Here is a 25,714-nt window from a genome sequence, read left to right as displayed (position 1 = left end):
ATCTGCTGCCACAGCTTGGTCAGCCATCTCATCAGAGATAGGTCAAGGTCAATATAAAGAAAGGCAATGGTCTCACCCGTTTGATGGCCAGGCACTCCTGATCCGGTCTTGCTAGGAAGATTCTGGGTCACTGGGCACTTCCAACAACTGCTGCTGCCTTCATGCCTTTTTTAAAAGACACCGCTTTTTTTTCTGAGGCTTTTCAGAGCCTCAAAATGGCCACCATTTTTTTCTGAGGCTTTTCCAAGGCCTCAAAATGTCCACCACTTTTTTTCTGAGGCTTTTTGATGCCTCAAAATGGACTGGAACGCTGCGTGCGAAAGGGCTGGTCGCACGTCCTTCCGAGTGCCCAGAGACGAGGAGCGCCTTTTAGAACAGCTGTGGAGCTGTAACTCGTGAGCTGGTCGATCTGACAGCAAGGCAGACTTCCTGAGTGAACTTGTGGCCGCAGGCAGTCAGACGGCTGAAGAAAGGCAGCCTAGAAGCAAGTTTGAATTTCCCTCCAAAATGTTCAGGAGAAAAAAATCATTTAAAAATTCAATTTAAAGGGAAAAATGTGGGGAAATTCACCAATTAATGCTAGAAAGTTCAAATTTGGAGGAGAGATCAATTCTCACAGCTAGTCCAGGTTGGACTGAGTCTAAACTTGGAGGAGTCACCAAGGGCTTGATGACATCATAAGTATAGACTCGATCCAATTGGTTACTGGACAGAACAAACCCATTCTGGCTGCTGTCTCCACGATCATAGGAGAATGAGTTTGATTATTTGCATTGCTACAGAATTATATTTCTCTATGTAATATTCCAAAGAGACACATGATTTCAAAATGCTGTTTGGCAACCCCTAATAAAGTTACCCTAGAAGATTCTGTCTTCATCCTGGAAACTACATAAATTGCTGGTATTTATGCACTACCTCCAAGATGCATAAAAATACAACATTTTACAGTTTTAAAGGGGGGAGGAGAGGATAAGCAAGGCAGACTCCAAAAAATTAAAACATCTTTCCTTGAAATCTATCCTGCAAGTAACTAAATATTATAGTACAGTATTAAAATGCAAAGATCTTTGTTATTATCCAAATACCTTCTCCATGGAGACCATCCATTGTAGTTTTAAGCATATCTATTCTATCATCGGGTCCATCGGAAAATATGAGAAGAGCCTGTGATTGAAAAATAGTATATGAAGATGGTGTATGACATAGTGGAGCTTTGCAGGAAATCCCAGCTTAGGAGGCTTTGGCACATCAAAAAGTTTTATGCTTGCAGCTGACTGTAAAATTTTACTTTCTTAAATTTGAATGAAATTTGTAATGAACCATTACTTTTAATTAGGGAAATTGAGAGCCATCTTTCTATCATAAGTGGCCAATTGGGGAAGTGGGTCAAAATGGTAAACATGGTAGCTGAAATAGAAGTCTTATTCTTCTTCCTATTATATTCTTACCCTTTTCTTCCCTAGTGACCTATAATATATGCATGGCTTCCATGATTCTACCTTGGTTAGGAGTAATTGTTTATCAACAATTTTCTTCCTAGCTTCCAAACAAATGAATATGTCTCCAATCCTGCCAACAAATAATAATGAAATTGGCTATATTCATTTTTAAAAAGACAAATTAGGTTTGACAGCCCCCTCAGATATCTCTGAAGGTTATGTGGACTTTTGATGAGCCAGAATGATCGCAAGATTATTGCCTAGCTATCCAAATTTTTAGTTAATTGTATGGTAATTGCATCACTCATCACTCATCACTCTGCAGATACCTAAAAGCATGTGATAACTCCTTGCCCTGTCCTGTCCAATTGGTCTGACTTGCAACGATTGGAAGACAGCATTGTTTTCACATTAGATGGACTTCTAGCTTCCTTTCCTTTATTCATTTTAAAAACTCCTGATTATTCCTCAGAGGACAATTTGACATACCAGGAACAAAGCAAGGAATCACTCAATTTGACATACCAGGAACAAAGCAAGGTCACTCAATTTGACATACCAGGAACAAAGCAAAGAATCACTCAAAATTTATTGAAATGTATTTAGGTCATTCCTGCTACATAAAATAATAGTAAAATTATTACCTTCACATTGGCAGAATCCTCACTAATCAATCTGTCCCAGAAAGACTGCAAGAAGTCCACTGTCAAATGAGTTTCCACAGTTGTTTGTACAGCCCAGAATTTCTGAAATATTTCATCATTGTAACTTTCAAAACCTGAGTCAAACAAAGTTGAGCTGCTTCCTGTGTACACTTGGTATCTGAATCTGATGTCATCTGGAGTTATTGCAGTACAACTGATATTGTTTACTATACTCATTTGTTGAAGGATCCAGGGCAAGAATGCTTGTATTATTTGCTTCAAACTGATTGCAGATGGAGACCTCACAGGCTCAGAAATATCCACCCCTATAGAAATATCTATCTCACAATCTGTAAAAAGGGAAGGAAATGGGCAATTATGAAAGTTATCTTCATTACAATCTTTCCATCAGCATAGAGAAAAATAGTAAACATTAAATATTAATGTTGCAGTCGAAATATCTGGGTATTCTCCAATTAGTATAATTTGGCTTGAAAGATACACTCACTTGATTTATTGTTACTATTGTTATTGTTTGTAGGAGAATATTTGTAGCTCAGGATTGAAATGAGGGGACTTTAATGCTCTCTGGACTTGTTTATTTTCCTGCAAACATTTCAATAACCAAACTATGGTTAGGTGTGTCCATATGTTGTGAAATTAAAGAGTTTTCAACATGACTTCTGACAGCTAGTTGATGGTTCGTGGATGCTTTCTGCTAGTCTTTTAAGACTCATATGGACAGATACAACCATGGCTTCAACTGGGAAACTGTGACCATCCAAGACTGAATCAAGTTCCAAAACGCTAAAGAATTTCTGGAAACCTGATACTCTGACGAATTTGTTATCAATAGGCACATATACATAAGCAAGATCTACATAACTGTGCAAAGGAGACATTCAACAAGCCCAAGAGAGAATAAAAAGATTAAAATACTTCCCCACCAGCAATCAACACACAGGTGCGCATAGTTTAACACAAAGATTAACATCAAACCAATAATGAGGAAGTAAACAGCACCACTATCAAGAAACTGCCAAACAAGCTAACAGTAAACAGTCCAAACAAAAAACTTCCAAAACCACATCCAACAACCCTTTTTGTTATTTGCTGAAAATATCTTACTGCTGGTATCTTTAAAAAAAAAAAAAACTGGTGTTAGTCCCTTTGGAATGATGCAAAAAAAAATTATCAAAATTTTCCAAAGTAGCAGAACATTTTAGCTTTTGCAAGTATCAGCAAACATAATGAGATTTTCCAGCAATCAAGCAATTCTGAACTATGACATGGATCAAAGCAAGCCCACGTTTGTTTCATTTAAAATAGATTGTCTATTAAGGGGAAAATACAGGTTCTCATTATTTGCTATGTTCTATCTATAGTCACCATGAACAATCAGCAAATACTGAACCTCAGCTGGGAATGTCAGCTGGCCCAGTTGGAATTGGCCAACTCAAATGTTTCATTTTTCTGTGCAAGTCCATGAATAATCACAAAAGCAATATAAATATTGATTCTCCATTCCCACCCCACTTTGGGGCCAGTCAGAGGTAGTATTTACCATTTCTCTAAACTACTCAAAATTCCCACTACCAGTTCTCCAGAATTGGTCAGAACCTGCTGAATACCACCTCTACTCTGAACGTTCCTGATTGCGGTGCCCATTTATGATACAAGGTGGCTCCAGGGAAGGGAGAGAGTCTAGGATGACACTTCTGGAAAAGCCATTTGTCTTTCTTTCTGGTATGAAACCAGCTCATCCTCCTGTGTGGCACCTTGCAAAGCATGCAAGCATGTCCTACAACTGAGCTGGTAAATTGGCAGCCCAACTACAATTCTGCACTAACATTGTGATCTCCCTGCTCATTTGCATTAGCATATGCAAATGAGAATGAAAAGGAGAAGGAAGAAGAGGAAGAGGAGGAGTGCTCCAATACCAATTCAGCTTATTCCAAAGTATTCAAATGAAATTGTTTCTTTTTATCAAGAAAAACCATACAGGATTTTTGTAAACATTGCACTCCTCCCTCTCTTTCATTGATTTTATTAATTTTATCTAAACCTTGATCTAAAATCCAGTACATTTCAATTTTACATTGCTTTTGTTATCATTTTTGTATTCTTTTAAGTTACTGTAATCTATTTTCCTCAATACCAAATTCATTCAGTATTTCTTAAATTTCCTCTTCAATTTTCTTCACATGATTGTAGCCTATTTCTCCCTTTTGATATATAATATCCTTCTTAATTGAAGCAAAGCAGTTGCTTAAAAAGAAAGCATTGAAACTATTTATCTCATCTTTTGCAAATAAAATTAAACCTTCTGAGGGTTTAAGATGGAGATGTATAGAGTTTTTAAAATGTCAAGACTTACCGGGATAGGGTTTATCACCAGGATTACAGATCTCTTGGACAATCTTCCTCATATTATGTGACAGTTGTTGAAAGTCCTCCAACACATATACTCTGTTAGAAAAGCCAGCAATTTTCAGGAGCTCAAAAGAATTTAAAGTACCAATGCCTATTACAAAGATGTGGATGCCATTTTCCCTTAAAACAATGGCTGCATCCTCCACTTTATCATCAGACTGCCCATCAGTGATGACAATCAAATACTGCATGACCCTATCATATTGGCGGCCACCATTGGCAGGTTGAAAGAAGCTCCTGACAAATTTCAACCCTGTGCCTGTGAAAGTGCGAGCTTTTAACTGATCAATTATATCAATCTTCTTTTTTATGGCACTATTATTAAAAAATTCATTGAGATAAAATTCTTTCCTAGGTTCAGTGCTGTACTGAGCCACCCCAACCCGGACTTTGTCCTTTGCAATGATAAAACTGTCAACTACTTTTTTCATGACTGTCTTCATAGTAGAAAAGTTCTCTTCTGAAATGCTGTCTGAGCCATCAATCAGAAACACAAGATCTGCTTCTTTAGCATCACAAACTGCAAAAAGAAAATTGATTGTGAGATACAAAAAGATGAAATATCTCTTAACACACCTAAGGTAATATTTTGAATTCTTCCAGGAAATAGGTTCTATTGAGCTCAGTAAGACTTACCTATATAATTCCAAACATTATTTTTGGGTAATAATCCCAGAGAAATCAGTAGACTTTCCAGAAAATGTATTCAATGTTTTATATATAATACTTCGTGTTTTTTCAAAATTAACAAAGAACCTTTTAGCACTAAACATACTACAGATAACACTTGGTTTATGTCAATTATTTAACAATGATTCAGAATTACAATATGAAAAAAAAGACTTGTGTCCTCAAAGTTATAGTTGTTGCACCATCTGGTCATCTGATTGTGATTTGATGCTTGGCAATTAGCTCACATTTTGCAGCATCATGCAGTCATGTAATCACAGTCATGTAATCACTCAACCAACAAGCAACAAGCAAAAATCACTTAACAGTTGCATGATTCACTTAATGACCATGTGATTTGTTTAACTAGCAGGATCACAATGATTGTAAAATTGGTTCTGGTCATGAGATGCCTTATTCAATGAGTGCAGCAATTAGTGACCAAAATTGTGGTTAAAGGTGAGAACTATCTGTATCATATAGATAATATAATCAAAACTAATATTGATGGCCAGGCTCAAAGATGTGGACTTTTTCATGTTAAAAAAAGGATAGGTTATCTCATAATATATTAAACTTTGGAGCCTCACAAGACATGTTTCCTCCTAATGTGTGCCTTGAGGACTGAAATCTTTGAGAAGGAAAATTGTCATTACAGCGCTTTATTTCCTTTAATGTTGGCTATTTATATTATTTAATCTTGATAAGCAGGGAACTTCAGGTTGTTACTGTCCCATTTCTCCTGAAATTGCACACTTATTGTATCATACATTCTTCATAGCCTAACAAAACTGTTCTGCAATATGAATAATACAAGAGCTAAAGGAAATGAAATATACTTCTTTCCAAATGATGAATAAATTACATGAATCAAATGCATAGAAAAGTTAATTATATGATTGTTATCTTGTACTTCCCAGACCAAATTCCTGTTCTGTAAACAATATCTAGCATATATCCTAATAGCCCAACCTGATCCCTACCAAAAGTTTGCAATGTTCAGGAGACAAAATGTAGCCCAGGCTTGTCAAAAGTTGTGTTTGACAGCTGTTTTTTATTTGGCCAAGATGCAGGTTTTTAGAAACTATCTAAGGAAAACCAGGAGCAAAATGAGGGACTGTAGAGGGAAGAGGTCTCCAATTCAATTCTTCCAGTCCATCCCAAGTGGTTTTACTCACGAAGCGAGAAGAAGATTTAATGTGGCAATATATAATGAATGCTAATAATAAATCAAATGTATACATTAACAAAGGTTCTAGTTACCTGTTTTTGATTCATCACATATAAGATAAGTTATGTTTTCATATAAACTGTCCAGTGCATTGTAACTGGAAGTAAAAAACCATCTTCCCTTCTCACCAACTATTTCTGCTAGTTCTGTTCTACTAGCATCCTCTATCCCAACAGCAATGACCTGAATGCCTTCTTGCTTCAAAGCCTGAACTGCTGCTGAGAGATTAGGTCTATCTGTGGATGCTGTTGGTTCATCTGTGATCAAAACGATGATCTTTGTGATACCTAAGTGTGATATCCGTCCACCATAAGCAATTCCAAAGAGTTCCCTTGCAAAATTCAAAGCTCTTGTCGTATAAGTTAATCCTCTTAAAGGAACTAGTTTTTTAATGGCTTCCCTGAGTTGAGATTTTGTGGAATAGGTATTTAGTTGAAATTTTTGTTCCGGTAGAGTACCAAAGATAACAGCTCCAAACTGAGCATTGTCTTTGCCCACAACTGAGTTATTCACAATTGCTTCCATAAGCCGTTGAATCCCCTTGAATTGCAGATCTGTAACCTCTCTAGATCCATGAACTACGAAGATTATGTCAGCAACTTCAGTTTGCTTGCATACTGTCATCAGAAAAGCAAAATGGCATTGTTAAAATAAAGTTTTGCTTCAATAGTCTAGCATCAAGTGCTTTCTTAACCTTGCTATTAACTATTGGGACATTTCTTTGAAAAAAAATGAATTGCTAAAGGTGAGGTTAAAATAGAAAAATAGAGAACAATAGAGAATAAAGTAGAATTGGAGAATAGATGACGATCCAGAGTTTAAGGGCTATAGCTGGAGACAATTGCTGAAAGTTGTAACTCAGCAAATTCCATTAAAAAAGGGCTTAAACCAAGGTAATCAAAATAATTAAGCATTTGGTAAATGAAACTGTTGAGAATAAGAAAGATTATCTTGATGGAGAGAGGAGTGATCCATTACCAAAGGAACAAGGAGGGAAATACTGCTTAAGCCGAACAGTGAAGGGAGAAGGATCCAGATAGTCCTTGATTTATGACTATTTTTTGGCAATGGTTCAAAGTTATAATGGCCTTGGCAAATGTGGTTTAATAATACTAACTTAGTACTGTACTCATACTTATGATAGTTGTACCATCACCATGGTCACAATTGCAATTTGAGGGCTTGGCAACAAGCTTGAATTTATGACTGGTTGCAATATCCTGCAATCATGATTGTGATTTGTAAGGGGTTTTTTTGCCAATTTTTAGCAAAAAAAAAACCAAACAAAACAACCAACAACCTGCCCATTGAGTAAGATGGATTCACTTAATGACCATGTTATTCACTTAAAAACTGCATTATTTTCTTAATGACTATGGTAATTTACTTTGTGACTCTCATAAATGTTCATAAAACCAATCCAACTTGAATTATGACTGCAATGTTGTATGATAGAAATTCCAGTCATTTGTGTTCATAAATTGAGGACTATCTGTAATCTGAGTTGCAAGATTATGTTACTACTTTTTTTCCTACCATACAGTCATAACCTACAAGTCCCTGAACTGTTACTATAGTGAATTTTTATAAAAGTAATTTTAGTCTTAATGTGGAGATGATTATTATTTGTTCAGATCTACATTTTGGTGATTGACATGGAATTATTCAAATTACTTTAAAATGAACCAGAGCACTGTCTACTCTCTTAGCATCTAACAATTATATTTAAAAAAAAATATCTCTCTTGATCAAGGGCAGATTGCATAGCATCTTATGAGATACTCTTGTAATATTACATAAAATAATATGGAGTTCATCAGGTGCATGGATACTTTTCTCAGGAATATATAGGCAGCTGTCTTGAAGAGTAGAGGAAATAATGACTGTGGTTGTTTTGTGCAATAGGGATTTTACAGACTCTGTGAAGCCTATTGGCTTCTTTTGAATAAGTCAGTTTTTTCAACCTCAAAAAATACCTTTTTATATGGATAAAGTGTAATAGAATCCATATAATGTATACATATAATCTGCATTACAGTTCCTTCAAATTTCATAACATAAAGGATAATGTAAAACATCAACATGATTGGATAAATCCTAAAGAGAGATGAAGATGTTTTGCTGTCTGAAAGCAGTTTGACTAGTGCTTAAATCTTACTTTTCAAAAAAGCTACGGGTAATGAATAGTCACTTAAGAACAGCACAATTATTTAGGGGATAGAAACCGGCTGCAGGATAAAATTAGCTCTGATCTCAAACCTTTTACTGCTGTTTTTTATAAGATCACTTGCCTTGTGAGGTAATCCAGACAGGAAATACAACCAGGAGTATGAGTACAGGACAAGAACCACAACCAGGAGTACAATAAGTTTTTATTGTAAGATTAAATTGGTCCTCATTCTTCTGCTGTACTATGACAGCATTAAGACTTGGCCCTGTCTCCTAGCACAAGATGCAAGGTGGTTGATGGCTTAAGGGTGACCCCTCCGTCTTTTTAACTTCTCAATTTGTTTTCTAAATTTGTCTATTTTTTATAGATTTTATGTTTTTATGCAAATGCCTACTGTTACTTATACTTTAGTGAATACATTTCATTAATAAATAAATAAGTAATCTTGCAAGATTTTAAATATTTATCCCCTTTTCTTTTTCTTTTAGAAGAGCTAAGATCTTTTTTGAAATATTTCCCACACTCTCCCTCCTTCTGTTGCAGTGGTGGGATTCAGCCAGTTCACACCTATTCGGGATAACCGGTTCTTAACTTTCTAAGAGGTTCAGAGAACCGGTTGTTGGAATAAATCTTCTTTTGGTTTTTTTCCCGCTTTACAGTGCTAATCGTGTGAGAAAGGGAGGAAGGAAACATTCTGGTGTTATTTCTAGCTTAATCTTTATTACCCTGCTTACAGAAACTGCCTCTTCAGTTAACCCTTATTACATTGTAACAGCTAAGGCAAAGTGCCCATCGACCTGAGTAATGTTCAGTTGGTCACGCCCACACAGTCACATGACCACTAAGCCTCACCTATCCATCTGGTCATTAGGACAGAGAACCAGTTGTTAAATTATTTGAATCCCACCATTGTTCTGTCGGCTGAGATATCTTTTACATGCTGTTCAATTGCCCAGTCTGTGGCTCTCACTCCTTTCTTCCCACATATCATTACAATAATTAACTCTGACCTTGACAATATCTGGTTCAGGGTTATAATAGAAAATATGGAGAGTGCAAAATAATTTTCTGAAGAAATAACATTTTTCACTTCAATACTTACTCTTCTCAGGGTTGCAAATCTGAAATAGAATTGGCTCCACCAGGAACATGAGGGATTCAAAATAATCCTCTGAAAATACTTTATCCTGAGTGCCAGCAATGTCTAAAAGCTCGGAGTTGTTTGCTTTCAGTATTCCAACGGCATAGATGACAACACCTTTCTTCCTGAGTGCTCTGGCTGCTCTTCTCACATCATCACTAGATTTCTCATCTGTCACCACTATCAGATATTGTTTTACATTCAAACGCCCTCCCTCAGATGTGTCAAAGTAAGAGGATGCAAAATCTAGAGCTCTTCCAATTCTGGCTCCTTCTTGAACCTGCCTCATTGTAGTTATTGCTTTCCTCATGTCAGCCTTGTTGTTGTACTTGTTCAGTGGGAAAACCTCTTCTGGATTGAAGCCAAAGTGGAGCAGGCCAATCTGAACCTTATCAGCCCCAATATCTGACTTGTTTACAATTAAATCAGCAAAATCCTTAATCTGTTCAAATTCAAATTGATCCATACTTTCTGATGTATCAATTAGTAAAATTATGTCCACTTTCAAATTTTTACAGGCTGAAAATAATAAATAAAAAAGAGATATTAAATAAATGTGCAAAATGTAACAGGCCCAGTAACAGGACATTTTTATGATTCAAATCAAGAAGAGTTGGCATTCACTACCTAATGTTTTTGACTGTACACAATGTCTACTCAGAGGTCATTCTTACCAAATTTCTTAGAGATTTTCTAGAACCTAGGCTGCATTTCATCTTTGCAACTAAATTTCCATTTTTTAAACAATAATGGGCTTTTTTCAGCTTCCTAAAATAATGCAAAATTAATTACTTGGGAGTGCTAAGAAATTTTGTTGGGTTTTGCACAGTTAACTATATTGCAATTACTATAATACCTAATCATATAATGAAGATGTGCTAGAGACAAAGAATGAACAATAGCTATGTTTTCTATTACAATATTCATGTTGTATTTTCTAAATTAAAATACCTGTAGAATCCAGGTTCTTCACATTTACAGTGTAAACCCTTAAGAATTATATAGTGAAATAACATCTTTTATTGGACTAATATGCTAATTAAACAATCCAGACAGAGGTCACCAAGGTATGTTGACTTATTTGGAAGCTCTACTTGGAAGCCTATCTAGGAGTTTGAATGGCCTGTTTCATGGAAATACTTCAAATACTTTGAAGATGGTTCCCTTAGTTATCTGTGCTTGCAGATCTTGTAGGAAGAGCAGAAACTTTCTTTAAAGCGATTATTTTTAAAAAAGAAAGCTGTCACAGGAGGGAGAGAATGAAACATCTATTACACACTCCCTCCAGCTGTAATTTAATGAGGTGAGATCATTATTCTGTTTTGATGTGGAATTAACATATCGTACAATTTAAGGCTTAAAATCTATTAACCAGTATGTGGTATCAAGGGTAGCAACTATGCATTATTTCATTATTTTATTTTCTTGCTCATGATACTTTTTGTCAAATTCTCCTTTAAACAGAATTAAAACTAAATTCTGCTCTCTCTTGAATTTACTCTCATGACTTTTCTTTAAAAGGTTTTAGCTATGCTATATTTGTAACAGAAAAAACAGTACAAAGTGAACCTCACATGAAAGCTTTTGTAGTTGAAATAAGTATCAGCCATATGGCATTCCCAGAAGATATTTCGCCCCTTAATAATCACCCCCAAAAGGTAGAGATTAAGAAAGGGAGTATAATCAATCCTTTTGATAGAGCCAAGGTGGCGCAGTGGTTAAATGCAGCACTGCAGGCTACTGCTAGATCAGCAGGTCAGCGGTTCAAATCTCACCGGCTCAGGGTTGACTCAGCCTTCCATCCTTCCGAGGTGGGTAAAATGAGGACCCAGATTGTTGGGGGCAATATGCTGACTCTCTGTAAACCGCTTAGAGAGGCCTGAAAGGCCTATGAAGCGGTATATAAGTCTACTGCTATTGCTATTGCTATTGCTTTTAACCCAACAAAGATGAATTATTTGCAGGTGATACTTTGAAAACAAATACAATCAGTGTAGGAAAATGCATAGTGTAGTTAAAAGGAATTTGTTTCCACGTAAGAGGCCTTCAGAAGATTTATTATGATAAAACCTAGATAATCTTTCATTGAAAAAAAGACCTTACCTTCAAGAGAACAAATATCCCGTGCAATATCATGTTTGATAAGCTTCAGGGAATCAAAATCATTCACAAAAAACATCCTGTCCTTGGTCCCAGCTATATCTTTTAGTTCTTTTTCTACCGCATCTTTGACACCTATGGAATATATAATAATCCCTGCACTCCGTAGCTCTTCTGCAGGTATGGTTACTTGATCCTGGGATTTACCATCTGTAATAACAATGAGAGACTGGGGGACATTGTCCCTCGCTGAAGTTTTAAACAAATTCTTCATATAACGTAAAGCATCTCCAGTTTTAGTGCCACCACCAATCTGCCAGATCACTTTTATTGCATCTTTTAATTGGGCCAATGTATTGTACTCATTAATCAGAAACTCTTTTTGGGGATCACTTGCATACTGAACCACCCCAAAACGAATTTGATTGGGACCAATCTGGAACATGCTAATCACTTCTTTCATAAAGTTTTTCATGTCAAGGAACTCTTCTGTCTGGATACTGCCAGAACCATCAATCAAGAAATAAATATCTGCTTCCTCTGTCTCTTCACAGCCTAATGAAAAGTAGAAGAGAGGAAAGTAAGAATGACAATTCCTTTACTGTGAAGCCTACATTCACTGTCAATAAACATCAATGAGACATTCGATGATATTATTTCAGGTTCCCAGAACATAACTTTATGTTTATATACATTACATAAGATAGAAAAACGCCCACACAGCATGAACAGGCGGGACGATACCTCCCGCCTGCCAGCCATTTGGAAGCCTGCCCTTATTGATAAATGAGTCCCTAACATGATGAATGAAACCAGGCCCACTCCCACAAGAGCCACACAGGATGTCACCACCAAACATCCACAAAGAAAGCAGACAAAAACCCACACTGATGAGGAGGCACGACCAAGGATCAGAAGCCACACTGCAACTGCACCATTAGCCTCTTTAAACCCCTCCTATCCTTACATGAAACACAAACCCCCAACCAATCAGAACACACCTCCACCCAATCAGCACCCAATCAGCTCAAACCCACACTGGCAGTTAAAAGGAAGAAACAGCCGAGATCTCACATTGCTCCTGGAAGCACAAAGCCTGAAGATGACGAATGAGACTTCGTCGAAACGTCACCAAGACACCTCCAATTTTATGCGGGAGAAAACCCAATAACCAAAGACCTACATACTAACACCCGCAAAAACCTCAGAAAACAAACAATATATATTTAAAGTCACAACCCCTGGTATGCCCCAATTATGGGAGGAAGCTAACTGCTTCCATTCTCTGTCAATTGGCTCGTCACAAGAGTCCATCATGACAGAAACCCAATATTTTTACTGTTGCCTTTGTTATATTTGTGTTTTTTTATCAGCATTTAAAAGCACAAATAAAAAAAACACAAATATAACAAAGGCAACAGAAAACATATTGGGTTTCTGTATGATGGACTCTTGTGACAAGCCAATTGACAGAGAATGGAAGCAGTTAGCTTCCTCCCATAATTGGGGCATACCAGGGGTTGTGACTTTAAATATATACCTTTCTCCCTGGCTCAGCTGATAACGGATTAGAGCCTGTGGCCTAATGGCTAAGACGTCTGCCTAATATGTAATATAGCCCAGGTTCGAATTCCAGTAAGGGTATGGTTAGCTGATGAGAGCTAAATAGCTTGAAATAGATCTATACTAGTTTCCCTTTATTTATTTTTCAGCACAAATTTAAAAAAAAAACCACACACACATTATATATATATATATATATATATATATATATATATATATATATATATATATATATATATATATATATATATATATATATATATATATATAGGCAACAGTAAAAAATATTGGGTTTCTGTCTGGATGGATTCTTGTGACGAGCCTAATGACAGAGAGTGGAAGTGTGACCTTCCTCCCATACTTGGGCATACCAGGGGTTGTGACTTTAAGTATATATATATATATATATATATATATATATATATATATATATATATATATATATATATATATATATATATGCATGTATGCATGTATGCATGTATGTGTGTATATATATATATATATATATATATATATATATATATATGTATGTATGTATGTATATATATAATGTGTGTGTTTTTTTATATATATAAATATATATATTTTTATAGACACACACACACACACACACACACACACATATATGCAGTAGTTCCTTGCACAAGATTTATTCTGCTGCCTTAAGAACAAAGTAGGTAGTGCAATTCAATTAAGGATAGAGAAGAAAGTGAATTAGTTCATACTAAGTATGAAATTATATAATTTCTCATTTTTGAAGCCAAAACAAGCCAATACTCAGTGAGTCATTGGAAGCATTAGATTATGAAAAATAGCAATAAATAAATATATATGATAGGTAATATTACAAGCAAAAAGATATATAGAGAAAGATGCATACATATATAATTTAATGCAAAGACATAAGCACAAGACAAAATGGTCATATTCTCTTGCATACAATGTAGCTCGTTAGCTTAGTGAAAATTTAAGGGATGCAAATTTGAAATTCAAAGCATAATAACTATTCTTCTGCATATTATTCTGCATGGCTGTTCTTTCCAGCCATTCCTAACCTCCAAACTTTATCAGAGGCAATTTAAAATTCCAAAGTTGAAGATGGAACACAGATGGGAATACAATTAAGAAGTCCTATTCTTGCCATTTATAAGCTTTTATGGTGTTTAGCTTTTGCTTTATGGAAAATGGAGAGAAGGCACAATAAAGTATGGATCTCTTAAACTGGGGAAGCATGAAAACATCTCCAAAGTAAATCATATCCTGCAAATTTCATTGGCGATTATTGAAAACAGTATTTCATTATGTACTTTTATGTGGGCAAAACAATTACCTGCCCAGTTTCTGTCTCTTTCCCTGCATCTTAGGTAACTCTTAAAGGAGGGATGGTAGGATGCTTTTGAACACAGCCACCACAAGCATCTTTGCTGGCTGTAAAACAAAGCTATGCTGTAATTTCTTTTCCAGTCATTATCATGAACTGGACATCAAATTTCCTGTTTGCAGGGGCCAGCATATTGCTTATCCCACACATAATAGAGGCTTTTGCTTTTGCTTAATATAGTTTTCTTCAAGATGAGGGCCTTCCAGATTATGCAATAAACAACACTCAGTATTTTCAATTTCAATTCTATTATAATGGCTAAGAATTCTAGATGTGGCAGTTTATATTCTGGAAGAGAATTCTAACAAGTGAAGATCATGCTGAATACTTTTTTGGGGGAAGGAAAGGAATAAGTAGCAGAAAGTTGAACGGTGTGAATAGAATCAGAATAAGAGTAGGTTGATGATGGCAACCTCCCCCACCTTGATTCAACTATCTTTTATTTGATGTCATCCATCCCTTGCCTTATTTCTCTCCTTTACTAGCTGCCCAGGAAAGAAAGAAAGAGAAGAAATGAGGATATGTGTGCATATCCAGATATGGCAAGTCCAAAAAACCGTCACTCACATCTAGTTTTCCCAAGTTTATTGAAATAGGATTTGGGATTGATCAAGATATGACTCTCTTACCTTCCTTCAGGGCACGAGACTGCACTGGAATTGCAAACGTTTGTGAAACTATTTCATTACAAAGTTGTTTTTTTATAACATATTCCATGTTTGATAGTTGCAAGAAATATTCCATGGTTGTAACATGTTTCCTTGGGGGATGAGAAGCAATTTTGTACAGTTGGCTGCTCGCAGAAATGTTTTGGATACCCACGACATAAAGTGTAACACCTGCCCGGCGAAGCTTAGATGCAGGAACAGTGAAATCATCTAGAGACTGACCATCTGTGATCACTACAGCCAACTGCTGCACTCCATGATTTTTCCTGCTTCCTGCTCTCTTGGTGAAAACTTTTTTCTTTAGGAAGTCTATAGCAGCACCCATATATGTTTCCCCCCCACGATAAGGCAATCTTTTTAGATAATTCATAACCTCTGATTTGTCTTCAAATGTATTCAAGCTAAACTCTAATCTTGGTTTATCACTGTAAAGTACCAAGGCAACTCGTACATTATCTGAGGCAATTTCCAGAGCATTGATTATTTTGAGTAGGAAAGTCCTGATCAGTTGAAAATTCTTTTGACCAATGCGAGTTGATTCATCCACAAGAAACACAATGTCTGCCACTGAGGCAGTGGAGCAAACTATGAACAAAATAAGTAGATAACAGTTAGTAAAAACAAAGTGATAACAACACAATCTTAGAAGTTGCATGAGACTCTTCCCAGGTAAGTGCATTTAACATTACTGTCTGACTTTTATTTATTTAGTAAGAAGTAAGACCCAAATAGATGGAGAAATAATTGGAAATCCTACTAAAAAGGTAGAGGATACTAGAAAAGTTATACTAAAGACCATATAATGAAAACAGAATGGGAGCTCATTAGTGAAAACAGTTCCCTGATGTGCTTCTGCTTTGGGGAAAGCCATGAAACTATCTCCCAATCAGTTAAAGAGAAGTCAGACATCACTGTTTTATCTTAATGTGGCTGATCAGAAATATTGCTGGTTTGAATCCGTAGCTAAACATTAAAATTTATATCATAGTTCAAATTCAGGAATTATCCTTAACCCAACACCATAATATAAGCAAAATAACTAGAGCTTGTGTCTCATGATATATCATGACTCAAAGTTCTTGGAATTGCTGAAAATTGTCTTAATGTTTTTTTACTAGATCTGTCTAACGATCATAATATGAAGGGGGAAATTATCTATGATATACACATTGCACCTATTGCCTGTACTTAAGAAGGCCGTGCTGCCGACTAAATTCCAGGGAAGGAAGACATGTTTAAGAAAACACCAACAGTTGCAATATACACACTCATAAACACACTGAAATATTTTCCCCTTTGAATCCAGAACTCTGCACAGGTCTGATTATTGAAGTCCTTTTAAGAATTAATGACATTCTAGTTCAAGTAAATTCATCTGAAAAAAAATTCAGGAAATAATGTTCATTACTTCATATAATATACAATAATAATAATAATAATAAATCCAGCAAAACAACTGGCTGCTGTGATACAATTGTATAACAACAACAACAACAACAACAACAGTGTTTTGTTGTAGAAGCTAAATGAATTATACTATCCTTCCTAGTTTAATGTGTAGTTCTTTTAGTGATATAACAATACCTGCTGGCACATTTGCATCTAAAACAGACTCATACTCTTGCTGGACTGATGCTTCCACAATATCTATGATGGTCGTCTGAACCTGATCAAGATCCTCTATGTCATCAACCTGGTAAACTAAAGGGGAGGTAGCAATCACTTTCATTTCTTTCTTATCAGAATGTAAGATGCCAATTGTTGCAATGTTCACTCCCATTTCTTTCAGATCTTTTGCAGGTTTCTTGACATCATCTTCAGATTTAGCAGAGGAAAAAATCACTGTAAACTGTGGTGTTCCTTGACGAAGACGGCTTCCGGCTTTGTCAACAAAATAGACTTCTCGCAAAAATTGGAGAGCACTACCAGTCCTCAGAGGGCCTCCCATGAAAATAGTGCTCTGCTGAATGTGGTTAAGAATATCTTTCTTCATTTTATATCTATTCAGCAAAAATTCCACTTTCCCTCCTTCGCTGTACTGTGCAAGTCCAATCTGGTATTTTTTAGGGCCAATGTCTAATTGTTCTACAATCTGGGAAATAATTCTTTTTACTTTTTCAAAATTGGCAGATCCCATGCTTTTAGAGGAATCCAAAAGGAAAACAATATCAGCATAGCGCTTTGTGAATGCTGTAGGAAAAATAGAACAGTGTGCTTTTAAAAGACATGCAAGATGCAATAGAATTCAAATAACAATTACAACTTATTTGTGACTAGTCAGATTCTATTATTCTACTGTGGCAACTATTTTTTAAAACCATATACACATGTTCTCAAAGTTCTATTTTTGTCAGAAAGCCCCAACAAATTAATACTTACACAAGGCTGGTTGGATTTAATTAGTTGCCAATTTCTATGGAATGGGCCCCCAAATCTCTCTGCCCCTTAATTTCAATTCCTTTCAAGAGTTATTTATCAGACAAATAAAGATTCAAGAGACTGTTGTGTAAAGCTGCACACTTACAGTATTTGCTATCAGTTTAACATCTGGTTGAAAAAAGATCAAAATAATCAGTGTCTCCACTCTAACTCACATAGGCATATACTGGTTCTATTTCTTTTCCTTGCAAACACTTGATATTGCCTTACTTCACAACAACAACAGCAGCAGCAGCAGCAGCAGCAAACACCTTGCAACTTACTGTTTCTTTATAAGAAAGGGAATCAAAGTACATTTACACCAACTTTTGCCATCAATATACTCATATTTGCACTGCAATCAAACTGCTTGTGTAAACCTATTTCACATACAAAAATCCCATTTCATGCTTTCTCCATGCAAAGCAATCATTACAATTATTTCTGGGATCCTTTTCACAAGCCAATGAACTCCATTTTCTAATTAAAAAATCTCAGCCTCCCTCCAGGTCTGGAAATATACCATTAAACAACATTTCCAGACCTGGGGAGATTTTGTCCCTTTAAATCTCCATTTTGTTTTCTTTGGGCAACCTGTAGCTCATTCTTCAAACAGTGGGAAAACTCAGAGAGTAGTTTCAATCATAAATGTGACAGCTTCAAGCCCAAGCTGAAAAGCTTACTTATTTTGCCAGCTGGCCAAACATATGACAATCAATTCAATCCCATCCAATTCTACATACTATTATTATAGATGCATATCCAAGAATTTGTAACATAAATCACATCAAATTGATCAAGTCAAATTATCTGAGCCTTCCCATGTAAACAGGATTTACTCATTTATTAACTGCTAAACCCCAGGTAGGAAGAACAATAAACTTTTACTTCTTTACTCTTAGTTCTTTCAGAGTTTTCTATCTCTTTTGAGAATAGTAAATTCTAGAGATCTTTCCAACACTGAAGTATTTGTTTTCTTCTACAATGTTTCCCTGAAAATAAGACATGTCCTGATAATAAGCCCAATCGGGCTTTTCAGGGCATGCACTAAAATAAGCCCCCCTGAAAATAAGCCTCCCCACTATTTAAATGCATGTGCAGCGGTCCCTACCATTTCCACTGATTGCTTTACATGCAAACAACCGAGATGAGGTGAGGCCGGAGGAGGCCGGAGGGGGGAGGGGGGACATGCCCCTGCACCCCACACATCCTTACCAGTACAGCTGATGTAAGAGACCCCGCCGCAAAAAGAGCGGCACGCCAGCAATGCACCTCACACCCCTTTCCTTCCCTGGCAAAGCAACAGGCCTCATACCCCGTTCTCTCCCTGACACAGCAATGTATACCTCAAGCCCTATTCCCTCCCTGGAAAAGCAACGCATCTCGCCCCCATTCCTTCCCTCACAAAAAGGCCCGCCGCAAAAAGAGCAGCAGGCCAGCAACACGCCTTGCGCCCCATTCCTTCCTGCACAAAAAAGAACACCTCCCACCCTGCCCCAATTGCAACAGCTGCCTGGCTGCTTCCCTTCCCCACTTTAGTGAGAGGGGGTGGCAGATAGGGCAGGGGAGAAGCAAAGCATGTGTCCTAGAGACTTGCAGCTCCATTGCATTCCTTGCTTTTTGGTCCAGGGAAGCACCTTGTAAAAAAAAACCTCACGAGTTCAATCAAACTTCTCTCATGAGGTATTTTTTACAAGGTGCTTCCCTGGAATGGGGCGCAAAGTGCATTGCTGGCCTGCTGTTCTTTTTGTGGTGGGCCCTTTTTGCATGGGAAGGAATGGAGCATGAATTGAACAAGTTTGATTGAACTCGCGAGAAGGTTTTTTTTTACAAGGTGCTTCCCTGGACACAATGGCGAGGAATGCGATGGATCTGGAAAGGTAAGATGCACATCTCACTTCTTGCCTGCCTAACCTGCCAGAAAATAATAAGCCCTCCCCCAATAATAAGGCCAAAGCAATATTTCGGGGGTCAAAAGAAAATAAGACCCTGTCTTACTTTCGGGGAAACATGGTATTCCTGAGTATTCCTACCACACATGACAGCATTAAATTAACCATATCTTCTTTGGTCAGACCCAACTTCTGAATCATTTTACTGTATGGAGGGGCTTCCCAACTTTTAAATATTTTCCCCATTGTTCTATCTCCTTAAGTACTGGATTATTATCTGTCTCTTCTCTTTCTAGCTTAAATCTTCCAGCAGGCACTGGCTTATTTTTTAAAGATCCAAACTCTTCTCTATCTACCTTCAATCTCCCAGCAGACACTGGCCTATTTTAAAGATCAAGATATATAGAAACTTTCTTTCATACATACTGCTTTTAATATGTCCCAGTGGGTAACATGCAGCCCAATGGAGGACACAGCTCTAATCTCTTTGCTAGATCATCAGTTTTAGACAGATTACTAGCCTTGTTGCCCAATTCCTAAAGGATTTCTTGGACCTGGCTTTCAGTGTGGAGCCTGATCAGACCGTCCCTTGTCTAGGGATTTCTTGGACCTTTTTTTCAGTGTGGGGTATGATCAGAAGCTCTCCCTTGTATCTGGAATCCTGGCCAAAAGAATCCCTCTTTCTAAGGGATTTCTTGGGCCTTTCTTCAGTGCAGGACTTGGCAATTATTCCAACAGTCACACTCTTTTCAAAGCAATTTTTTCAGCTGGTCGCCTCTTGGAGAAACAGAAATGCAGAGCCAATCTCCATTCACCTCACAGGCAAACCTCTAATAGGAATTTCCCATGTTTCAATCGCACACACATGGCAACGCTCCTCTCTACCCTCCAAAATAAGGGATTTCTATTCACCTAGAGGGCACAATTCCACAACCCTCTGTACAAGTCTCTTTGGTTAGGGGTTCAGGGTAAGCAGAATTGGAGCCTGCCAGCAAATGACCAGGTCAAAATCACTGGATAAAATTTTCTAGGAGCGTTTTTGACTTTGCTGCTGGTCACAGCTGGTTTCTTCCATTTGCCATAGTGAAGGGCACTGAACTTCAAAGGATTCCAGCTAGTGAGGAGCTGAATGCAGCCACATTGAAAGAACAATGCCTTTGAGCCCCACGTTGGGTGCCAGAAGGTCCCAGAAGTTTCCTGAGCTACTGAGATGCCAAAGAGAGTGAGACTCAAGATGAGCTTGCAAAAAATAACAGTTTTTTTTAATTTATGGCCAACATAAAAAGGCTGGGTGACAAAACTTTATCCAAAACATAGAGACAAAATGCATGTAAGGAATAGCTACACTCCTGCTATAGTGGCTCAGAGTATTATATACATTTTATGCCATTAGAAGCAAAGGTTACCCAATCAGAAACACAGTTTCATTACCAACATGATCTTTAAAGCGTTCTTTGTTCAGGCTCTGTCTCTGTCCACCTTATCTATGGAGCATTCCAGCAGAATGTTTTCAGGATTCAGAATTTATGATGCAAGAAAACTCCCTACTCTGGTTCCTTTATCTATTAGGCCTGATATTCCCGGGTAACAGTTTCTTCTATATTTTCAAGGATGTGCCTAACTTGGAAGCCAAGAATAGAAGTGAGACACAGAAGCAAGATAACAAACTTTGCACTAATGCCAACCAATATTGAGGCTACAATAAGCTAGAATTAGTTCCTAGCAACTTATCTCTGACAGTGTACAATAATATAAGCAGAAGCCAATAACAAAGCTTAATTCCTATTAAAAGATTTCTAGCACTATATCATATCAGAAGCAAACAGCAAATATTGGTTTGATCACCATGCTCTTTCATTGAAAATAGTTTAATTGCTGAAATTCTTATAAATTCATTCATCTCAATAAAACTTGCAAGAGGAAAATTACACTTGGAAAACAATCATGTAAGGTTTAGGCAGCTGTTACATAGTTTTATAACTTCCTCCTGTAACTTCTGTTTTGTAGAGTGGGAATGAAAAAAAGTAACATTATTAGTTATAAAAAGAGAATCTGTGATGCCTATATTGCCTTTATTTTCTGTTTTGTGAGTCTCAGAGCATACATATTTAACAGCAAAACTAACTACACACAAAGAGAGGGAAAGATCCTTTTTATGTCTTTGGCAAAAGAGATGGCAAAAATGCATTCAAATGTCTGCAGAACTTAACTCTAAATTTTAAAGATTTTAAAGATTTTTTTCTGTGCAAATGCAACTTTTTAAAATTCTTTGATTTTCCAAGTAGTACAGTAAAGTCTGCAAAGTTTTCCAAATTAAACATGGTATCATAGAAATCACAACACAAAAGGAAAATTGCACCATTTGCACAAAAAGAAAACTGTATAAATTACCACAGTAATAAAAGAATAAAAATACCTCCTGAAATCTTACATTACTAGCAAATGCCATTTAATTACCTTTAATCTGGCTCTCCAAAGCCAAACACATTGTTTCAAGAAGGCTGTTGGTAAGGTCTTGAAGAATGTCAAAATTATCAATATTAAACAGAAACTTATTAAAAGGTTGATTTGCAATATTCATAAGCTCAGAGGTGTTATGGATCCCAATCCCCACTACATAAATTAAAATTCCTTCATTTTTTAATTTGTGGGCTGGAACTTTAACTTCATCATGTGATTCCCCATCTGTGAGTAGGATCAGTACTTGGGGGATATTTTCTTGCATTCTGCTCCCAGCAGAATCAGTGAAGTATTCATCCTTGATAAAATCCAAAGCAGCACCTGTGTAAGTGCTTCCTTTCTGTAAGGTCATTTTTTTTATATGTTCTAGAATATCATTTTTCAAAGAATATTGCTTTAGATGAAATTCGGGAAAAATCTCATCACTATACTGGATCAGTCCAATTCTGACCCGGTCATGACCAACAAAAAGACTGGAAATCAGGGTGTAGAGGAAACTTTTCACCTTCTGAAAATTCTCCAGACCAATGCTTGACGAACTGTCTACCATAAACACAATGTCGGCAACAGTGACTTTTCGGCATACTAAAAAAGAGAGAGGAAGAGGGAGAGGGGGGATACGAGGGAGGGAGGGAGAGAGAAAGAGAGAGAAGAAAAAGGAGAGTTCATTAGCCTTTTCAATCTGAGGTTACTTCTGGCTTCAACATAACTTGAGAATTTCTTACTCTAATATAAATCTTTTTTTCCAATGAATTTAGTTCGTTTTACTCAGAACCAAAATAAAATATGTTTAAAATATTATTTCAATATATCATTGAAATCATACATTTATTTCCTCATAAAAGCATTATCTGATTCTAGGCTAGTCACTATTTCAACTTGCTTAATGATATCCTGTGCCTGAAAATGTAGTTAGCTACTAAATCGCAACCCTTTATATTCAAAAGACCCAAATGTCTTCTGTTCTCAGAATAACATCCATGCACTGTAAAATCAAAATCATTTAAAAGGAAGTCTGAAGGGAGCATCTGATGCATTCTATGGAGGACTGTATAGATAGAGCAATGAATAAAAATCACAAGCTTTAATATGTTGGATAAGAGGTAATAAAAAATAGGATAAAATTTTAAAAAATGTGCATGGCCCAATTATAATGGGACTGAGAATCAATTTCAGAATTCTTCGTATTTGGTCTACTGTAATGATACACTTGCCCTGCTAAGACAATGGCTTTCAAGCAACACTCTTGATTACATCAGATAGGAGGCCAGTAAGCAACCATTGTCCACCTAAGAATAATTTAAGTGCCAACTTTCAGGATGCTTGGACCTATTAATTAGAAATAGACACAACTGACAACTTCATGTTTCTCTTAAACTAAGAGGATTTATTCTCTCTCCCTCTGTCCCTGATACTATTGCTTAACTAGATGTGATACTAAGAAATTCTATCCATTAAATGTACCTTAAACTTTGACAGCCCTGGGAAACCAACCAAGTTCCTACAGAATGACAATTCATACCTCATTCAGTTGGCAGCCTGCAGTAGACCTTTCACATTTTATGAAATTTCAGATAAAATCAGTGTCCCATAAAATTATTCCAGACAAAGTGCATTTGTATTTTTCTCAATGGACATGTTTTGGGACTGATACTGAAAGAGTTATCTAGAAACCCCAGAAGGAGACATGGCTATCTAACTTAAATTTAGCAAGTTGCTTAGGGAATTCTAAGAAACACAATACTATAAATATAAAAATGTACAGTTGACTCTGTGTGTGTGTTTGTGTGTGTTAGCATTCATTTTGATTTTGCTATGAAAGAACAAATTCTTGACCCTTTGTTTTCTCCTAAGAAGTAAACTGCTTAGAGTCATAAAATGGGAATTGGTAGCATATGCATTTTAAAAATAAACAATAGTTGACAATGAACAAAGTTATCCTATTGATGTTATGAGATGGCTGAGTAGCGGAAGTGGTTCCTATTGTATCACACAAGGAAGGAAGGAGGAGAGAGCCAGTTTAGACTCTAGAAGTTAAGACATCAGGCTAGAAATCAGAAGACCATGAATTCTAGTTCCATGAAAGCCAGCTGTGTGACTTGCAACTAATCATTCTTGCTCAGCCCATGACCTCAGTCTTAGGCAACAAGCTGGTTGGTCAATTCCAGTCACAAGCAAGTATTGATTGGGGAAAAAAGCAGACCCTGCACTTGTGAGTAAACACTAGAAAGAAGAAATAAAAAATGAGATAGGGAGGAGGCAGTGGTCATTCACTTTACATCAATAAAATTTACTCAAAATGATTTCTAAACAGTTCTTTTCATAATAGAATAAAAATTTGGAGAAATTGGAACACCAATTTTAGCCTGTTCCTCTACTCAATATTTTAGTAAAAATGCCCTTACTGGTCTTTAGTGCATCCATCCCCAGAGAATTCCACATACCCATCTGGTAATTCTCACAGGATTACAGTATAATGTTAATGTATCTGAAAAGACTTACTAGGGTGTGGGGGAGAACAGGGGGGACTGCTTTATACTTGCACTTGATGAACAACAGATTCCCATTTCCTACCATAAGTCTGCCACTTGATAAGAAGTTGCAAATTACATAAGTCATTCAAGTTAGATTTTATTATCAGTTATATATAAAATTGGGGGTGGGTGGGTAGGAGTGCATTTTTCATGTAGAAAACAGTTAGCCTTTTTAATTTACCTGGAGAAATATGTATAAAGTCTTGAGAGGCTTCCTCAACAGTAGTACATAACACTTGGAGTATGTTCTGAGAGATACCTTGCAAGCCAGCAAAATCCTCCACATCATAAACATGCATTTCATCTGGATCACTAGCAATTTCCTGAAGCTCAGACAGAATAGCATCTTTGATGCCTATGGCATAAAGTATGATGCCTGCATTCTTAACTTCTTCTGCTGGCCCAGAAAAGTTGTCTTGACTTTGTCCATCTGTTATCACTACTGCAATTTGGGGAATGCCTTCACTGTGTCGACTTCCAGCCATTTCACTGAACTGCTCATCTAGCATAAACTTCAAACTTTTTCCAGTTTTGGTGCCCCCACCTTTGTAGTTTAGATTTCGTATTTTCTTTAAAATGTCCTTTTTCTGATGGAAAAAATTCAACAAGAACTCATTGCGAGGATTATCACTATACTGAATCATCCCAACTTGAATTTTGTCTTTTCCAATGTCAAAACTGTTAACCAATGTGTAGAGAAAGTCTTGTATGATTCTGAAGTTTTTTGGTCCTATACTCCATGATCCATCCACCATGAACACAATATCAGCGACAGAAGCTTCTCTGCAGACTGAAGAAACACATGATAATTTCATTTTCAATTCTTAGCATTAATTAATTTGAGGCTAATTCACTACTACTGGATGTCATAATCATTAGTTAAAATAGTCCAATTTTTGGAATTGTATAGCAATCATAATCAATATAAATTATGTGACCAACTGAGGCTTTTATATCCTACTTTT

General features: G+C 36.6%; 1 protein-coding gene across 1 annotated transcript; it reads right to left on the bottom strand.

Annotated features, from left to right (window-relative positions):
- Positions 1 to 566: 566 nt before the first annotated feature.
- LOC116521158 (collagen alpha-4(VI) chain-like) lies at positions 567 to 25,564 on the bottom strand. Its single transcript, XM_032235854.1, has 10 exons — positions 24,931 to 25,564; positions 22,213 to 22,800; positions 15,407 to 16,030; positions 11,834 to 12,385; positions 9,692 to 10,249; positions 6,452 to 7,036; positions 4,464 to 5,039; positions 2,087 to 2,436; positions 1,089 to 1,167; positions 567 to 736 (listed from the first exon to the last, which is right to left on the bottom strand). Exons 1-10 carry the CDS (start codon positions 25,562 to 25,564, stop codon positions 567 to 569), a joined length of 4,716 nt encoding a protein of 1,571 aa, XP_032091745.1.
- Between the last annotated feature and the right edge of the window lie 150 nt (positions 25,565 to 25,714).

The sequence above is a fragment of the Thamnophis elegans genome, chromosome Z (genome assembly GCF_009769535.1).
Source record: "Thamnophis elegans isolate rThaEle1 chromosome Z, rThaEle1.pri, whole genome shotgun sequence".
NCBI classification, from domain to species: Eukaryota; Metazoa; Chordata; class Lepidosauria; order Squamata; family Colubridae; genus Thamnophis; species Thamnophis elegans.
This window is presented reverse-complemented; position numbering and strand designations above follow the sequence as displayed.

Coding starts and splice junctions, on each gene's coding strand:
- LOC116521158 (XM_032235854.1), bottom strand. CDS start 25,564: ATGAAATTATCATGTGTTTCTTCAGTCTGCAGAGAAGCTTCTGTCGCT. Junction 7,037..9,691: donor GATTTGCAACCCTGAGAAGA/GTAAGTATTGAA, acceptor TTCTGATGACAG/TATGCAAGCAAACTGAAGTT. Junction 1,168..2,086: donor AGGATTCTGCCAATGTGAAG/GTAATAATTTTA, acceptor TTTCAATCACAG/GCTCTTCTCATATTTTCCGA.